The sequence below is a fragment of the Periophthalmus magnuspinnatus genome, chromosome 21 (assembly GCF_009829125.3).
Source record: "Periophthalmus magnuspinnatus isolate fPerMag1 chromosome 21, fPerMag1.2.pri, whole genome shotgun sequence".
Taxonomy (NCBI): domain Eukaryota; kingdom Metazoa; phylum Chordata; class Actinopteri; order Gobiiformes; family Gobiidae; genus Periophthalmus; species Periophthalmus magnuspinnatus.
Window position 1 is genome coordinate 17,034,170 of NC_047146.1, and position 18,723 is coordinate 17,052,892.

The window sequence follows — 18,723 nt, forward strand, 5'->3', positions numbered from 1 at the left end:
TACTACTACTATTACTACTGTTTTACTAGGTTTTAAGAACTTCAGCATAAAAAGCAGACATACCTTGCACCAACAGGAAGGCATGGCTGGACGACTCCCCTGCGACATTGGCTGCTTTGACCATGATGCTGGCGGAGTCCTCCACGGTGCAGTCCCTGATGACCAGCTCGCAAACATGGTCTTCGGGCCAGTACCAGTAGATCCGGTCGGACTTCTCCAGGGGAATTCCATTCTTGAACCACTGGCATTCCGGGTCGGGTCTTCCCACCACCCTCAGCCGGAAGCGCACTTCCTCCATGGGACTGACCGTCTGGCTCTTGATGCGCTCAATGATCTTGGGTGCTTCCATCGATGGGGACAACTGGATTCTGTCGGGTTTGAATGTGGGGATGGTGACCTGTCCCTGCTCCTCTAGCCTCCTTCTCTCCTCCTCTTCCTTCTCTTTCAGGTGATGCAGGAGCTCATCTTTGGTCTTCTTAAGCAATTCTTCATAAGACTCATCCCTCTTGCGGCTCTTTGACTCCACGGCTGAGATGGATTCGTAGAAACCTTCTTCAGTCCTGCGCTTAAACTTGCTCTTGAGCTCCTCTGTCTCCTCTGATGTCTTTTCGTGAACGATTCTCTGAGTTTTCCTCAGTTTGACCACTTCCCTGTCTTGCGCAGCCTCGCTTGCCCTGTCGGTTTTGACAACATCGAAGCTCATTTTTCCAACTTCATGAGGGGCCTCTGTGGATTTGGCTTCGGGGGCACGCCGAAGGACGGATCTAAAGTCTTCCTTCTGGGTTATTTCCAGTTTCACTGTGTGCTCAGTTGTGCCAAGAGGGTTATCAGCGACCACTCTGACCTCACCTGCGTCGTATGACTTGATATCGACAATCTCCAAATAGTAGATACCGTCGTACCGTAGTCTGTACCTCTTGCTTTTGCGGATGAGCTGGCCATTGAGGTACCAGTTGACTTTGGGTGCTGGGTAGCCGGTGACTCTGCAGCGAAAACGGGCAATTTCTCCTTCAACCACACGGGCTGGTTCAGGGAGCAGAACGATTTCAGGTTTGGTTTTTTCAGATTCTTCGTCAGCACTGACTCCCGCAGGGCCTCCTTCATGAGCAAAGCGTTCAATATCTTCCACTCTGGTGCCTTTTCTGCCCTCTGGAAGTTGGGAATCCTCAACCAGGCCTTTTTCATCTTTGACAATAAGTGTGGCAGAAGTCTGGTCAACTCCAAATTTGTTAGTGGCTCTGCATGTGATGACACCACTGTCTCTGGCGTAAGCAACCTCGTAGTCAAGGCTGCAGTATCCAAACTCATTGACCATTCTCAGCCTGTTTGCGGCAGCGAGAGGTTTGCCATCATGGAGCCACTCCACCACCATGGTGGGGTCTCCAATGGGGGTCAATCTGCATTCAAAGTGGGCTGGACCAAAGCGCTTCATCCTGATAGAAGTGAGTTTCTTCTTGAATTGTGGTTTCTGCTGCTTTTCCTTATCATAAAGGTCACCCTCTTCCCACTGATCTTGGCCATAGCGCTGGTGAAGGGGCTCCAGCTCTGGCGCAGCGATCTCTTTTGCTTTGTAGGTTCCCCTGGTGACAATGAGTTTCCTCTCAGTCTGAGGTGCAGCAAAGTCAACTTCCACATTGACTCTACAGCGGGTGGTGTCTCTGCCCGCTTTGTTGATGGCTGTGGCGGTGTACCAGGCACTGTCTGTGGGGACAGCTGTAGGAATTTGGAATTTTGCCTCTCCTTTGGTGCCCTCAATCCTACAATTAAAAACAATAGAGTTAAAAGAATGAGTTCACAAGATTATAGCACTAGTATTCACCAATTGGAAAGATGTAGTACCTGATCTGTGGGTGTTTGTGCGGGCTGATGATGTCACTGTTCTTCAGCCACACAATATCTGGAAGAGGGTTTCCAATGGCTTTGACAGCCAGTTCAACCAGAGTGCCCTGTTTGACTGTGATGTTCTTCAGCTTCTCCACAAACTGAGGACGGGCAAGGCTTTCACGAGCTTTGGACAAAAAGGTCATATAAGGTCACGTGAATAAAAACAAGTTAAGTGGGTGATACAGAGATTAAATGTTTTTAATAATCTACCTTCCACTGTAAGGTTAACAGAGACTGTGGTGCGTCCAGCTCTGTTCTGAGCGACAACAGTCCATTCTCCAGAGTCTTTTGGCATTGCAGGAACAATGATCAAGGATTGAATACCATCCTCTTTGATAACTATCTTGTGGGTGTAGTCATTCACCACTTGTTGTCCTGGATAGAAAAAATGACATGTTATAATCTAATCTCTGATATGTTAGAACACACAGTTTTGTTTTTCTCTTACCATTGTGGAACCAGTATGTCTCTGGCATTGGTCTGCCAACAACCTTGAGGTCAAACCTTGCAGTTTGGCCCTCAGAGCATTTAATGGAGGTGGGCTTCATCACAAACACAGGCTTGTAGAGTCTCTCTAGCTGAGCTTCGTCGGTCTCCTCGAGCCTACGGGCAGGAGAACGTCCAGGGGAGCGGCTAGGGGAGCGGCCAGGTGAGCGGCTCAGTGAGCGAGGAGACGTAGATCTGAAAGGGTACATATAAATATTTAGTAAAAGCAAATATTTATACAGCGCTGAATCATTTGTTATAGATTCCCTGACAGCTGTGACTAAATCCTTACCTGATTCTCTGCATGGCAGGCTGTGGAGTATATCTCTGAGGAGTTACAACTCCAGAGGGCTCCACATAGAGTTTTCCAGAGCTGACAGCATTTCCCTTCATGTTGCTGGCAAAAGCTGTATAGACACCTTCATCTTCGGGAAGAACAACAGAGAGGCGCAAACTAGCACGGCCATCCTGGAGAACTTCCATCTGGTGACGTCCTCCAGGACTGATACGCTGCCCATCTTTGAACCACACAATCTAGAAACAAACAAAGCAGTTTTTTAATGTGCATGAGTAAAGTAAGTAGTAATTGCTTAAGCTCTGTTTTCTGAAATACCTTGGGCAGAGGATTTCCCGACATCTTGCAGTGGAAAGTGACTCCCATTCCATCCACAATCCTGTAGTTTTTGACCGGAGTGTCAAAGACGGGCTGCACAGCCTCGTGTTCAGCAACCGTCACCATCTCCTCTCCATCTTTAATCACCAGCTCCATGTAAGAAATCCTCATAATGCGCAGCTCAATCTCCTGGATGATCCTCTCCTCAAAGGAAGACACCATAAATTCCTGCAAGAGAGAATGCTGCATGTAGAAAACAAAATCTATCATTGCAATATGATTTATCTTTGTAAGCAGTACCGTTTCAGATATGAAGCTCATTGGAGTGGTCATTCTCCTCTGCTCCATCTCATGTTGACTCACGATCACTGTGGGCTCCTGCACCACAGCTGCTGTCACTTCTGTTTTATATGTCACGTCCTGCTGTTTCATGTAGCTTTCATATTGCTCTGACAAGGAAAAAAGACAAAAAACATTTTAACATTAGTTCCATTCAAGGGTTAATAACTTGAACTATACATTTGTGCAACAATTTCAAATACAATACCTTCTTCCATCAAAATAGCAACTGCTGAAGTTTCTCCATGTGGGTTCTTGGCATAAACTGAATACTCTCCAGCATCATCAGCAAAGGTCATTGAGATCTCCAATCGGCATTCGCCAGTTTCTTTCTTGTAAGCAACTTTATACCTAATATGTGAATAAAAAACAAAACAGTTAAGTAACATACATTTTTAAAAGCTTCAACTTTTTAATCAGGCACTTTACCTGTATCCAGTTGTAAGGGGCACACCGCTTTTCTTCCAGATGATGTGAGGTTTGGGGTTTCCTCCGATTTGGCAGTCGAATACAACGCTGCCTCCTTCTACCAGCTTCTGAACACTTGGTTTCTTGATGAAGTAGGGAGCAGCAGCTTCGCCAGTACTGACCCCCTCAGTCACGGTTTGTTCCTTTGTTTCCATGGAAACACTGAGAAAACCCCAAATTAACATATGAATATTTATTATTGCAGAAGTTTATGTGCTTTATTTAGCTATTTACGTTTTCTCCTGTGAAATTCCAGTGTGAGTGACAGTAATTTCTTCCCGGCTCTCGATTTCTTCAGAAACTATAAAAAAGAAGTAATTTAACATAAGACAATGGAGATTTAAGATGCTAAAGACTAAATTAAGTATTAAGTCAATATAGAAAGGCTGCAAGATTTGCAATATGAATGGTCACAATTTGCAAATTAGAAATACTGAAATTATTTAAGTCTTTTATGTGTTCAGAAATTCATGTGATTCTTGTATTAAGTTATCAGTTCATATTTCAGTTTCCTCTCAAATGTTAATGCTTCTGGACATTAAAATTAACAGACTCAAACTATTAAAATATAAAAAAAATCTAAATGTAATAATTGCAATGTTTGTCAGAAAAGTTACAATTACATATTTTGCCCTACAATATACTGTGACAGATGTATGCATCTCTATGGACATTTGGGACATGTTTGTAATGCATTTTTCCTACCTTTAACAAGCAGGTAGCAGGATGTGGTGACAGTGCCGGCTTCACTGGTGGCTGTGCAGGTGAAGCGGCCACTGTCTTCTGCGAAGGCCTCGCGGATCACCATTCGGGCAAATCCGCTTTCGTAGGTAAGCTGGAAGTCAATGGAGCTTTCGATCTTGTAGTCCTCTCTGAACCACATAATCGTAGGGGTGGGGTGACCGCTGATCTGGCACTCCAAGGTCACCGACTCACCCTCTGTCACGGTCACATTCTTCAGTCCCTGGACATGAAAAATATCACACATTTATGAGGATGGATGGAAAGTTTGCGACAAAGTTTTTTTTTGCCTCTACATTCAATAATAAATGAATAACTAGAATGAGCAAATCATAAATACTGCAATCATTAAATGATGGATGTGACTCTTGTGATAACATAGCTGTTAATATTTCAGTCTTCCCTCAAGATTTGAAATTTGATGTTTTTGTATTTATTTTATTTTATTGAGAAATTATAGGTTTGGGGTTATTGTAATCATTAAGCACTTCAATTATGTATCACTGCATACATTTTAAAGCACTTACGGCAATAATTGTTGGGGGAACCACAGGGTCCTGGGCTCTTGTTGGCACAGCAACAACTTCCTGCAAAACAAGATTTTTAAAAATGTTAAAACAATCAATATCTTGCAGGGGTAGTCTGTGAAGTAGAAGGGGACTGTAGGTTAGCAAAGAGAAAGAAAACTTGTAGATAAAAGACAATGGTAAGAAGTGAAGCAAATGAAGGTAAATACACTCCAATGTGAAGCGGTTGGTGAGAAGGACGAGGTCAAAGTAAAATTGAAGTGAGGAATTAAGAAGGTATTTACAGCACTAGGTCCCAGCTGAGGATTTTAGAAATGTGGAGGAAGATGGTGTTAAGTTGGACTTGGCACAGTAGTTCTCAAACTGTAGTACTTGGGATTCCTCTTGTGGTGCTGCTGCAGTTTTTCAATTAGGCACAATTTTAAGGTAGAACCTTGGTTTAGAATTAGCATACATGCAGTTGTAATTAGCTTAACTTAAAGCATATTTAATGTATCTGCTTTGGTCACTATTGTTGTTATTGTTGCATTTTTTATTTTAAACTATATATTTATTATATTAGATTTTCTTTTTCTCTATGTTAAAATGGTCCAAATTTTATGAGCAGCAACTTGGTGAGGAATGTCTGAGAACCACTGCTTTAGCACATATAAAAAATAACAGTCAAACCAGAACAAAGAAGGAAATGATGTTGATGATGACAAATAGTGATTGCCAGCTGGTGGGGTAGTGGGTGAGGTTCACACGGTTGTTCGGGGGATGGAGGACCAACCTGTGGCTCCCAGTCCTCAAATTCTTCCTCACTGACTGCCCCTCCTGTTTGAATCTCGACCCGATATCTGGGGTCTTTAAATGGCGGCAAGAAGGGCTCCACTGCAGCCTGGGTCTCCACAAGCACTTTGCGTGTTGGGGTGGGGGACTTAACAGGTTTGATGACTTTTCTGGGAGCAGTTGGAGATGACAATTCTTTGTGAAGAGTGGCTACAGCTGTGCGAGCAATGGACACCTGACCAAGCCAATGAGAAGAAGGTTAACCATCAAATAGTGAAAGAAAAACAAAAAATATATATATTTAAAGGTGGTGATGGTTAACGGTAGAATGAAAGCTGAGGGATCCATTTTTGCGAGTTAGGTTGATGTTTGAAAAAAACTGTAAAAATCCCACAAAGTGAACATTAGAAACAAATAGTAAAAAGAAAAACAGAAAAAAAAAATCAAGAAGGGTGTTGGTGGTTTAGGTGGAACATTGAAACCACTTTTCTTTTAAAAAAAATTGGGTTGGTGGTTTAAAAAAAAAAAGTCAAAATTCCACAAAGTGAACATTAGAAACAAATACTAAAAAGAAAAACAGAAAAAAAAAAATCAAGAAGGGTGTTGGTGGTTTAGGTGGAACACTGAAACCACTTTTCTTTTTTTAAAAAATTGGGTTGGTGGTTTAAAAAAAAAAAATGTCAAAATTCCACAAAGTGAACATTAGAACGTCTTCATTAGAAAATGAGTTTTTGGTGGATGGTAATGCGAAGGGGGTCACTGTGTTAAAATGGCGGTGTGTTAATGATGAGATCAAATCTTGTAACAAAAAGCCGCAGATTTGAAGTCAGCTCCTCTTCTTACCTCAGGGCCTTGCTCAGCTTTGGGGACAGTCACTTTAGAAACAGTGAAATGTGGGACCTGGCTTGGACTCACATCTGTTTCCACTTTGGAAGAGATTTCACTTGTTTTCTGGATCTGAAGCAATGAATACAGCTGTTACTTAACCAAATGTCTTTTTGTGTGTTAAATTACTGTATTTTTGTGGCTAATTCAGACCTGTGTCACTTGGACTGTTTTTTGTTTTACTGCCGGTGGGGCTTCAGGAGTTTTGATTTGGATGACTTCTATCTTTTTTTCAGCCTGGGTTCTCATCTCCATAGACTCCTCCTCCTCTGCTGCACCTCCCTCCTCATGCACAGGGAGGCGCACTCGCGCCAGGTCCACAGCAGCTACTACAGTAGCCACAGCCTCGGCCTTTTTCCCCTCCTCAGCCTGAGGTAAGGGCTGCCACAAACAGGTGAGGTTTGAAGGTTAACAGGGAGTATCCTATACTTATAATACTTAAAGATCCATATTATTTCATAATTAATATTATAATATTTCTTCATTTAACTTAAAGTGACATGAACTGTTAAGTATATAGTGGGAGACAAAGGTGGTCTACCTGCTCTATGGACACAGTGGGTGCTGTCACAACTCCTGCCATGCTCTTTACAAAGAATAGTAAACAAAAACAACAATTACAAAGGAAATGTTTCTCTTTCAAACGGCAGCGGCTATGCAAAAGCCCATGTGAAATGAGTGCTCACTTCTCTGGTAGCAGTGACTTGCTGTTCCCAGTGTTTCTCCATGTGCATCTGTGCAGCGCTGCTAACGCTGGTCATACTGGTCATCTGGCTGTAGCTGGCTTCTGTCATGTACTCGCCTGTCTTCCATGGGGGGAGCACCTCAGAGGAAGAGACCACCTGTGTGTCAAAGAAACAGGATTGGCTTGTACAAGCTCACCAAACTTTGGGAAAAAGTAAAAATTGGCATTCATATTTTAAAACTAATATAAATAAATAAAACTGTTTCCTTCTCACCTGTTTTCTGGAGATGACTGGAGACTTGACTGGTCTGATGGGGGAACCCGAGATTCTTGTGGATGGGGAAACTGATCTGTAGCAAAAAAACACATTGTTACATATCAGATAAAGCATGTTTTATGTTGTTATTGTCACTTTAAAGGCTGGCACTACCTGACTGGTGCAGGGGCAGGGCCCTTCACGTGTCTCACAGGTGAAGGCGACTGCTGCCGTCCCGTCCTGGGGATGTGAGATGGGGGGGACTTGGAGGTGGGCTTTGGGGGAACCCTTGGTGGGGTTTTGTGAGCAACATGTTGAGTCATCATCATTCCTCCTTCTACATGCATCTCCATCATTGTGGTTGCCTGGAAGCTTGCTTCCATTTTCTAAAACATACAAAAATCATTTATCAATGTTTGAATAAAAAGTAATGTTTTGAAGCAGGATAGATCTGTTGTTGTAAAAGAGCATGCAATGGCTTACCCTTTCCACTCTTGATGTCTGCGACATTTCCATTTGGCCTGCAGACATAATCATCTTTGTTTTCTTGATTGGTACAGGTTCTTCTCCTGTTATCAGACACATAAAGCCCTGATCAGTCTCTGCATGATAAGGACATATAAAAAGTGCATAGTGTGAGAAACTGACCTTGAACGAGCAGTTCAGCGGTGCAGGTGGCCCGTCCACTGCTGTTGGTTGCAGATACAGAGTATGTGCCTGAATCTTCAGGGAAAGCCTCGGCGATCAGCAGGCTGTACAGGTCTCCCTCCTGGAGGATCCTAAAGTCAGCTGAGCTCTGGATCTCTGCTCCCTCTCTGTAGAACTTCACCACAGGGCTGGGGATTCCTGTGACGCGGACGTCCAGGCGGACCTGGCTGCCCTGTCGCACTGTGGAGCTCTGAAGTCTCTGAAGGAAGTTAGGGGGCGCCGTCTCCGCTGTAGTAATGGAAAACACAGAGGGTTGGCTTTGGTTTGCACACAGAGCTTATGTTCGATGTCATTTAACAATAAGGACATTTTTTTATATAGCATTAATGTTAATGTTGTCATGTTAATGTCACAAAAATACATAGTTTGGAAATCCAAACAGGACATGTATAGAGTATGTACCAGTGACGAGGAGCTCGGCGGTGCTGGTGGCTTGTCCAGCTCCATTGGTGGCTCTGACAGAGAACCTCCCGCTGTGTGCGGCGGTCACAGCGGGGATCCTCAGCATGGCGCAGCCTCCACTGAACGACATGTGGATGCCGGGCAGAGCGGCTGCAGACAGAACCTGGCCATCACGGAACCAGCTCACCTCAGGAACTGGAGAACCTGTGTATTTTCAAACATGAGAAATCACGTTTATTCTAAATTACAGTCTGTATGTAAGACTATCAATTATTTTAGATGAAACCACTACCCAATGTAATTGATTTTGATAATAATAATAATAATAATAATGCCTTACACTTATAATGCGCTTTACAGGCGCTTTATGTCAAAGCCTCTCAAAGCGCTACACTATAGTCATTATTCATTCACTTCCACACTTGGTGATGGTAAGATACTATTGTAGCCACATATGCCCTGGGGCAGACTGACGGAAACGAGGCTGCCAATATGCGCCATCGGCCCCTCCGACCACCACCAATCATTCGTGCACACACCACTTTCATACTAGGCAATGTGGGTGAAGTGTTTTGTCTAAGGACACAACGACAGAACTTCCAAGCGGGACTCGATCATCCGACCTTTGGGTTTTACATAATGTTGTAGAAGGGGAAAAAAATTACGGCTTAATTTAATGAAGTTGACAGCATTGTCCTGATATGTATGGTTATCTACTAGACAGCACGAAGGAGAGAAAATCTGTGACCTTTTCTGCCCAGTAGTTTAAGTAAATTAACTTTACCTATACTTTTACTTAATCATAACTAATTTAGTGAAAGAGAAACTATTTCCCCAAAATATGTACTCAAATAAAAGTAGTTAGATAGCTAAAAATGTACTCAATTGAAAAAAGTACTGCTGCAAAATTTGTACTGGAGTAAAAGTATACAATATAAATGAAAATACTACTCAAGTTACTAGTTTCTTGTTTGAAATATTTTGTACCATTAAACTTGATTACTTGAATAGTTTGAACCTGAATTAAGAGGTAATCCACGTGTAATTATGTTATGTGCTCGTCAATATAGAAAGGAGCAGAGACAGGAGTGAGACTGCCGCTGATTGTGCCTTGTGCTGTACTCAGTCAACAGAAAAAAAAACAAAAATAAAATCTCTCAACTGGAGAAAAAGTTGTAGAAGTGAAAACATTTCATTGCTTATCCAAGCCGCTTCTTCAGTTCTGGCGGCCCCCTTCCCCCCAGTCTTCACTCCTACAACTTTTTGTCCAGTTGACAGATATTATATTTTTCTTTTACTATGGATCATACCTGAACGACGGAGGGATTACACAGACATCAAACAAATACAGTTACCCCAAACATCTACCCATTAACATTAACTTGCGTATTTCTAATGTGTTTCCACCCCTGGGTAGTTGCAGATCAAAGAAAGTTGTGCTGTGAGGTGGAGTGTGAAAATGGCCTCCTTACCACTGACTTGAGCCTCGAACGTCGCAGCACTACCCTCTAGTGCCACGACGCTCTGGAGCGGCTGTGTGAAAGTGGGCGCTTGTGTCGTCATGGTGATGGCACCCTGCGGAGAACAACAACACGCGTCAGATGGTTCAGTACAGTTCAATACAAGAACGCTGGGAGTTTACATGAGAAACTTCAACTGCATGACAAAATGATTTAGCAATATATCAAAAACAGAGCTTCGAATACTGCTCATAGTGCTACTAAATTCTATCAGCAGGACATGTCTTTAGTCGACCAATAGGGGGCTAGGGCGCATGGCAGAAATTCTCTATGTATCTGGCCCAAACTGCATTCAACTGCAAAAAAGTGCAAGCAAACAATGTATTTAATAATAATAAATACACATATATTCATAGAAATATAAATAAGTTTAGCCTGCCTTTTTACATATAAATACCATATAATTCAATAACTTCTCCTTCTTGCATATAATTTCTTGCATAACTTGATCTAAATTAAATGGTTAGTCGACTAACACCAGATGTGCGAGTGTATAACAAAATCAATATTAGAAATGTAAAACAACTTTGATATTAAATTAAACTAGTTTGTTGCCTTGTATAATTGGAACAGAGTCAAATGCTGTGGTCAACCTCTTGATTTAGTTTGATAGTCCTGGTCAAGGTTAGGCTTATTTCAATCCAAATTGTGACAAAGTGTTTGCAAGTCTATATCATCTAATTATTTATAAGTTGTAAAACACAAGTTTTTTCAAGTATTTTTTTCACAATTCATGTCAGTACTCATTAGTTAAAGATGTTGTATTGATACATCTTATTATAAAATTGTTAGCAATAGATGTTTCTTTTGCAATTCTACTTCAAACCAGCCTAGAAAAAAACTGCTCTTTAAACTACATTTACAAATTATAGATATTATTATTTAGACTACAAACTACTTATTGGTACCAACACATTGGTATTTCAAAAGTGTATAACCTAAAATAACAGCACAAACATAAGGCAAAAATGTCACAGCTGCTGAACTAAAGACTGATTCATTGTGACTCAACCTCAAAACAACATATGCTAAAATAGAACTTTAAATACACAGACAAACACTTCTGGATTAGCATCAGATTAGGAATTATGAAGATGCAGACAGTTAAAAAATACAGGATTTCTCAAGCAAGCGTAAATAAAGCCAGATACATATATATATATATATATATATATATATATATATATATATATATATATATTTTTTTTTTATTTATTTATTTTTTTTTTTTTAATTTATGAGAAAGCAACACTGCAACATGGTCAAAAGCTCACAAAGGCATACAGACCTCAAAGTTGCACTATGTAACTTTTCTGGTATTTGCTCTGTCACATTGTCATTTCCATAGAAATGCTATTGCTTTGCCTGAATCGGAATGTTCTACAATATGACATCACTATCTTTTATTCATTCATTCATTCACTACTGTTTTGACTCTCAAGAAAATATCTTGAAAAACATGCATTGGTACTATGAGCAGGGTTGCCTCTCCACAGACCTGACTGTAACTTGGCATTACCTCCTTGTCTCTATGGTAATAGGTAAATTTTAATTCTTCCTGCTCCATAGATTCTGGCTCCAATTCACTTTCTATTGAAAAACTGTCCCCCCTTTCTCCGTAACTGCTGCTGTCAGGCTAATCATTTTGGTCTTAAAATGTTCGTATTGACTCACACTAAATGATCTATGTACTTTTATTTTGCTATCGTGTCTGAAAATTAAGATATGAACATTAATAACAGAAAAATCAGACGCCTTCTTTCCACTGGTTTAGCAGAGGGCGAGCAGGGAAGGGGTGTTACCTTCAACAATCTCACTCTGAATATGGCTCCAAATTCACCCCTATATCTGACTGGAACCCAACACTAAGGGTGAAGACACACTAACTTGGTCCACTTCTCACTTGGTTCACTTCTATATACAGTCTATGCCACAGACACAAATACGTGGCAGACCCTACCGTAGAGAAGTTACACATTGCACCTTTATAAGCTAACATTATAACATTCTTAACAAAGCTAAAATTCCATGCTGTCAACTTAACCCTGACATGAACCTTTCTGTGACACTTCCTGCCTGCTGTTGTTATCGCTCCGCTCAGCGACAGTGGGTCTGGCTGGGATACAGGTTTGATCCTTGCTCTATTTTTAGCAGTGTCTGGCCCAGTGTCCCTGATAGATGAGAAGTTGATCCTGGGGGGCTTCAGAGCAGATTAAAGCACCTGTCCCGCCCCACTGCTCTGACCCCTCACATTTTAGCATCACTTACTCTCTGCCAAGTTTATTTCGTAACTTATATTTCTTTACAAAATGTTATATATATAAACCCAGAATGTCATTTTAGATTAAATACTGCTCACATTATGCATATGTTCACATGAGATTAACTGTGAATAGTCTGTAAATCTATAATATATAATCTGGGGCATGTTGGCAACAGATTTCTGGTTTAAAAGCATTATTGTTTTTTATTATTAAGTGGGATAAGATTTCATTTTATAACCCTTTAAACACATAATTTTGCTTGGACTTAGAGGAACATGTTAAGTTAAAACTAGCCATTACATTTAAATCTATTAAATAATCTAGACCAGTGTTTCTTAAACTGTTGTACCTGGTTTACATCTGATTTAGTCATTATTTAATACTGATTAAGACTTGGTTTGGTTCTGGTTTAAACATTGTGTACTCCTGGGCTAGATCTGGTTTAGTTCTGGTTCTGACCTTTATCAGTCTTAATTTCCTGGTTTAGACTTGTTATGTATCCCTGTAGTCCTGGAGTGGACTTGTTTTTGTCCCATGTCTATTGTTTCTTTTTGACCACCTTGTTTAGTTCTATTTTACTATTTCTTTAAACCTGGAGTAGTAAAAACAAACTATTCAAATCTACAGTAGATGCATCAGGGTTTCAGATTAAGAGTTTCATCTGGGTGCACCAGAACATTATTTGGGGGCATCAAAAGCCACCACCTATTTAATCCATTGAAATATAATTATAAAAATATAACAATATGCTTCAACAATAAAGGGTAAATAAATAACTTGGTTTGTAACTTTTACCCTTATATACAATTCATTCTCTATACTCACACATTTATTAAAGAAAAAAAATAAAGCAAATCTTTTTCTTTTTTATTTTTTTAAATGACTAGTTTTATCTGAGGCATTACACAGAGATCTTTACAGTTCACTATAGTAAGTGCAGAGTGAGACCTCTTACTTTCAATTTCAGTAGATTTTTCTTTTTCACCTCATGCAATGGCAGCGTCTTTTCAGTAACTAAATACAGTGTAGAGGATCTGCAGGTCACTTCTCTTTAAAGGTAAATACTGTGTCTCATTCACAAATAGATGCAAAAGTCAAACTTATGATCTCTGCAGTACATTGAGCTCTACACATTGGCCTCAGCTCCGACTGACTTTAGAATCTAGTCAGAAATGAGGAGAGAGCGAGTGAATTAATGCTTTTCTGTTTAGCTGTCAATTAAATCAGCCATGTGTTCTATACTATTTAATCCACACTCCACATGAGGAGAAGGGACGTGATGAAGATTTTAGAGTTTTTGGGCCCAAGTGGTTGCAGACTGGAGCCCTGTCAATATTCTAAATGAAAGTAACCAAAACTCATGCGAAATCTTTTTAAATGGAAAATGAGAAACACTGTCATTTCCCAAATTGGCACCTGGTCCAGTGTGGTACCTTTTTCTTAGAGCTTCTTTAACTCTTTTTAAACATGTTAATTTTGTGTTCTGTCCACTGTAGCCCCAAATAGTTTTTAAATTTAAAATGTATGTATCACAGAGAATAGAGAAACAAAACCACAAAACTCAAGAGAAAGAAAAAATATGGTTTTGCTCTTGATCGTCACCGTGGGCTGTTTACATCTGAAGACAGTATCAATACTTATTTTTTGATCAAGCAGTAAAACAGTTTGTCCCAAGTACGGCCACTGTACCAAATCAGACAATGACAAGCACTCCTTTTTACAGTATTTTCCCATTTGGTATAGTTTAGTCTTATCACTGATATATTAGCCTTCAAATGTACAAACGCAAAGATGGCAACTATTAACCTTTCCAACAATTAGGCAACAAATGTAAAACAGAACCAACAGGACAATCAAAACACAGCTGAGAGTAGAAACTGAAAATGTACCAACAGCTCAAATCATTTCACACAGATTTCAAGTCATAGGAAATTGATCTAATACATAATTCATTCATTGAGTCATTGAGTATTAGCAAATAGCCTTAGCATTACAAAACCTGGAGCACCTCCAGCAAAGATCAAATATGAGCCTTTTCAGACTATTACATAACTTCAGAACCAGCATCTTTCATGAAAGCAAAGTAGCCAATCCTTCCATGCCAAGATTTAATTGCGAAATTACAGCAAACAAATAGCTTACCATTCAAAACATCTTTTTACAACCATAAACCACAAATCACAGCTAAAATCTTTGAAATCAGCTTAAATTATGAAAATGTGCATCTTACCTGATTGACCGATGAGTTATAGGTAGGTATTAAAAAGTACAAAATTATGTGTTGTTTTTAAATAAATATAAAATAGCATCCATATAAAAAGTTGGTCTTCACTAGCTCCTCTCTGTAGTGAAGAGATGTGGTTTGACCTTAGGCCCTCTTACTAGATTTTTATTTTGCTTTAGCTCTGATTGGCTAACAGGTCACATCTGTCACCTGATTGGTTATTGCCGTCGCAGGGCTGTGATTGGCCCACATGTGGCTAACAGCTGCTAAACAAAAGGGCCACAACCTGAGAGGCCATGGATCGAAAAGGAAACACAATGGAAAGGCAGCAGCAGAATAAAAGCACATGTGAAAGTTGGCACCAACGATGACACCACACCACAAGTGCTCTATAATCAACTACTGACCTGAAAGTATTTATTTGTGTTATCCAGCAAAATAGTGGAGTCAAAATTAGAGAGATGTATCTATTGGCTGATATTTGCATTTTTTTAGCGCATAAGGTATCAGCCTTAAATCTCCAGCACAGGCCAAAATATATTTTTGGCCAACCTGCTGCCTAAAGAATACACATAAAGTTTATTTGAACGCTAGTGCAAACAGATAACTGCACAAAATGTAACTACACCGCTCTCTTACAGGTTTATGGTAAAAAAAGACCTGGGGTGAGTTTTTAGTACATTTAAATTACATAATATGGGAAAAATAATCTAAATTTACCCTACATGCTGGCCCAAAAAATATTGTCAGAGCTTATCGGCCATTGGTTTCTGTGTATTCTAAACAATTGGTATCTGCCATGGAAAAACCCATATCGGTTGATCTGTACTCACAATACAACATTTAATGAATATTTGACAGGATCTTAAAATTACAATATTATTACTGAAGTTATTCCGCCCATTTTTACCTCTAAATGCTCCTAAACCGCACATTCTTTGTGGTGGCACTTCAGGTTTAGCAGGAATCCCATTCATTTTTACAACGGAGTATAAGGGTCACTTAATTAAAAAAAATTATGCGGGCGCTACGAGAAAAAAGTCGTAATATTACGAGAAAAAAGTCATAATATTATGAGAATAAAGTCGTAATTTTATGAGAGTATAGGCTGCTGTGCGTGATTGAGTGACCAGTGCGTTATGCGTTATGGAGAATTTGGAGCATTTTGTTCAGATATACTTCACTATATCTGAACAAAATGGGGTTTACGCTCGATGAAATACTGTGTCTTTTAGTCCACCATCACCACACTATCATCAGTATATGTACTTTGAAGGGACACTGCCAGCATTTGAGTTTGTTTAGTCGGAGGAACCATCCAGATTTGGAAGAAATTGCTATATCCGTACAAAATGCTCCAAATTCTTCATAACGCACTGGTCACTCATTCATGCACAGCAGCCTATAATCTCATAAAAATACGTCTTTTTTCTCGTAATATTACGATTTTTTTCTCGTAATATTACGAATTTTTCTGGCTTCAACTTTATTCTCGTAAAATTACGACTTTAATGTCGAAATGCTACGACTTTATTCTCGTAGCGCCCGCATTTTTTAAATTTATTTAAGTGACCCTTATACTCCGTTGTACATTTAAATTGAGAATTTGAGAAAAGGTTTGCAGCTAAAATGTGATATAAAGTAGGTTCATTTTTGTAAAATGTTCTATGTTCATGTGCACCAACAAGTTAACAATGCACCGATTCTTTGGGAGGTTGTAAAACAACTCTGTAGTCAGTAAAGAACTTATCTACTATCAAGATCGACATCCCCATGCAAAATAATACAACCCAGATAATGATGGTGCCATCCACAGTAACTTCCGCAATAAGGTGAACATCAACACAGTTAGAAACATCATGTGTTCTTTTTTTTTTTAAATTGATACTGGTCCCGGTTTAGACTTGTTTAGTGTTTATTGGGACACAGTTTAGTAGATTTCATTTACATGTTTTGTTTTAGTTCTTTTTATTTTACCAATATTACAGTTGTTGTAATTACAGTGTAAATATGCCAGATTATTTTTTTGTTGACTGGATTAAAATGAAATGCATAATCATGGTATTATCGGTATATAGTTCCTTGCTGACTTTCTGCAATAAAACAATGCATTTATTACCTTGGAATTTGATATGTAACGATTCACTATGGTATTGTCATTATTGTAATGGCATTAAAACCTCTATTTTACATGCAGATTCTTCCTAACATCTTTCTCCTACTTGAGAAGCTATGATTATTATCGGGTTAATAAAGATCTTACAAAAAGAAATTATAAAAGTAAACATTAGAAAATACTTCTCAGGCTCAACGTCTCTGCCTTCCCGTCATTAAAATTCATAAAATCTAATTTGAACCTCTTTCCTAAGAGCCTCTAGAGACCCCCTGTGGTTTGGAATGACTGGCCTATGACAAATGCAAATTGTGTGGCCAATGGAGTTCCCCATCAAAAGCCTTTAGGTGCAGGGATAGGCTCAAGTGATTCAGATCTGTGTGAATACATGACAATATTATCTATTATTTAGCTTTAAAATGTATTGTATAGTAGTTTTTAATCATCACTAAAATCTATGGAATTATGTTTCGCCTTCAAAAAACTGACAATCAACTTCTATTTCTTCTTTATATCATTTCAGTGACTAGCTTTCTCACTAAACACCGTGGTTGAGGTCAGGTTGCCATTTTGAACACTGACAAGATGGTTGACCCACTCAAACAGATCACCAGCTAATCTCAATACTAAAGTCTTTTCCACATTAGCAACTTGTTTGATCCAGTATGTAGGTTTATTGTAGTATTTATAGAAGAGTGTGTTAGTCATATTTCTGTGCAAAAAGTTATGGTTTAATTGTGTCATTATACAAAGTTAAAGTTTGAAGTAAATTTGCTTCAATCTGATTTCCTGATTGCTTTATGCCACTTTACACTTGTAACATACAGAAGTGATTATTTTGTAGGTTTCAATTTACAAACATCATTGGTGCTTAAATAAATGACTATACATTGTAGTTTCGTTTTGGACCATTATCTCACCAAAATACCATTTAAATACCAAACTTAAACATGGTGTAATTAGAAAAATTTGAAATCCTCATTTCCTGTAAGTACTGCTCTGTCTCATTGTCCCAGTTGGGAATCATGTAACAACCTGGTTTATCTAAGCCAGGACACCAGACCCTAAAAATACCCCCCACACAGCCCCCCTCCCACACCTCTGTGTGATTGACAACCACCATGTGCCACATAGCTGGAGGAGCAACTGATAGCTCTATGCCTGTTGATTCCCTTAAAAAGCCATGGCCCCCCAGCTGACGGGCCGTGCTAATGCTATCAGCGGCTATTCTGGGACATCCCATTTTAACCTTCACAGACAAAAAGCGGAAATAGAAGTCTCCAAAATGTTTGAAAAGATGAGAGCATATTAGTAAAGTTATGAGAATGAGATTGGTTTCGATCACAAGTAGAGGTGTCAGTCATTGGTCACATGTCAATCACTGCGTTTTGACACTTACTTGTCAGTACAAGGATGCCGGGGGGATGCCCAGAGGAGGGCTGACTTCAGGAAGTGGGTCTCTATCCAAAATGGTGGTCAGAATATCCCAAATGAGAAGAGTGGCGCCTCGTAGGAACCCCAAAGAAAAAAACAAAACTACAGGGAAGGTGTAGTTTTGTTTTTCCTCCTGACAGCAGTCCCTCCAGCCGAGGCGTCCAGGCCGGGAACGCTGAGTCTGCTCAGAGGTGGCACTGGGGCCATTGGGGGTTTTATACGCTTGTGACATCACCACCAGCAGGGCAGCCCATTGGTCAGAGCCAACTGAACCTGCGGGGGATCATGGGAGAACAGGGAAGGCATTTTAGACAAATGGTCCAATGTTATGTACACTTACCTCATAAGACTCTGTAATAGTTATTTAGCCTGATGTCAGATGGTATTTTAGTAGAAAAAAGTA

The 18,723-nt window shown here is 39.8% G+C and overlaps 1 protein-coding gene across 1 annotated transcript in view; it reads right to left on the reverse strand.

The window, feature by feature from the left end:
- The window catches only part of ttn.2 (titin, tandem duplicate 2), a 191,715-nt gene extending 173,214 nt beyond the window's left edge, over nt 1–18,501 (reverse strand). The window contains 24 exon segments of the mRNA XM_055230344.1: nt 64–1,757; nt 1,840–2,008; nt 2,095–2,259; nt 2,333–2,565; nt 2,663–2,904; nt 2,984–3,211; nt 3,284–3,432; nt 3,531–3,673; nt 3,752–3,952; nt 4,025–4,091; nt 4,496–4,754; nt 5,059–5,118; nt 5,831–6,064; nt 6,673–6,786; nt 6,868–7,095; nt 7,256–7,300; nt 7,401–7,556; nt 7,674–7,749; nt 7,830–8,041; nt 8,139–8,224; nt 8,304–8,591; nt 8,766–8,969; nt 10,238–10,340; nt 18,286–18,501. Of these exon segments, the coding sequence (XP_055086319.1) occupies nt 64–1,757; nt 1,840–2,008; nt 2,095–2,259; nt 2,333–2,565; nt 2,663–2,904; nt 2,984–3,211; nt 3,284–3,432; nt 3,531–3,673; nt 3,752–3,952; nt 4,025–4,091; nt 4,496–4,754; nt 5,059–5,118; nt 5,831–6,064; nt 6,673–6,786; nt 6,868–7,095; nt 7,256–7,300; nt 7,401–7,556; nt 7,674–7,749; nt 7,830–8,041; nt 8,139–8,224; nt 8,304–8,591; nt 8,766–8,969; nt 10,238–10,328 (5,344 nt within the window). The 5' untranslated portion in view covers nt 10,329–10,340; nt 18,286–18,501.
- Between the last annotated feature and the right edge of the window lie 222 nt (nt 18,502–18,723).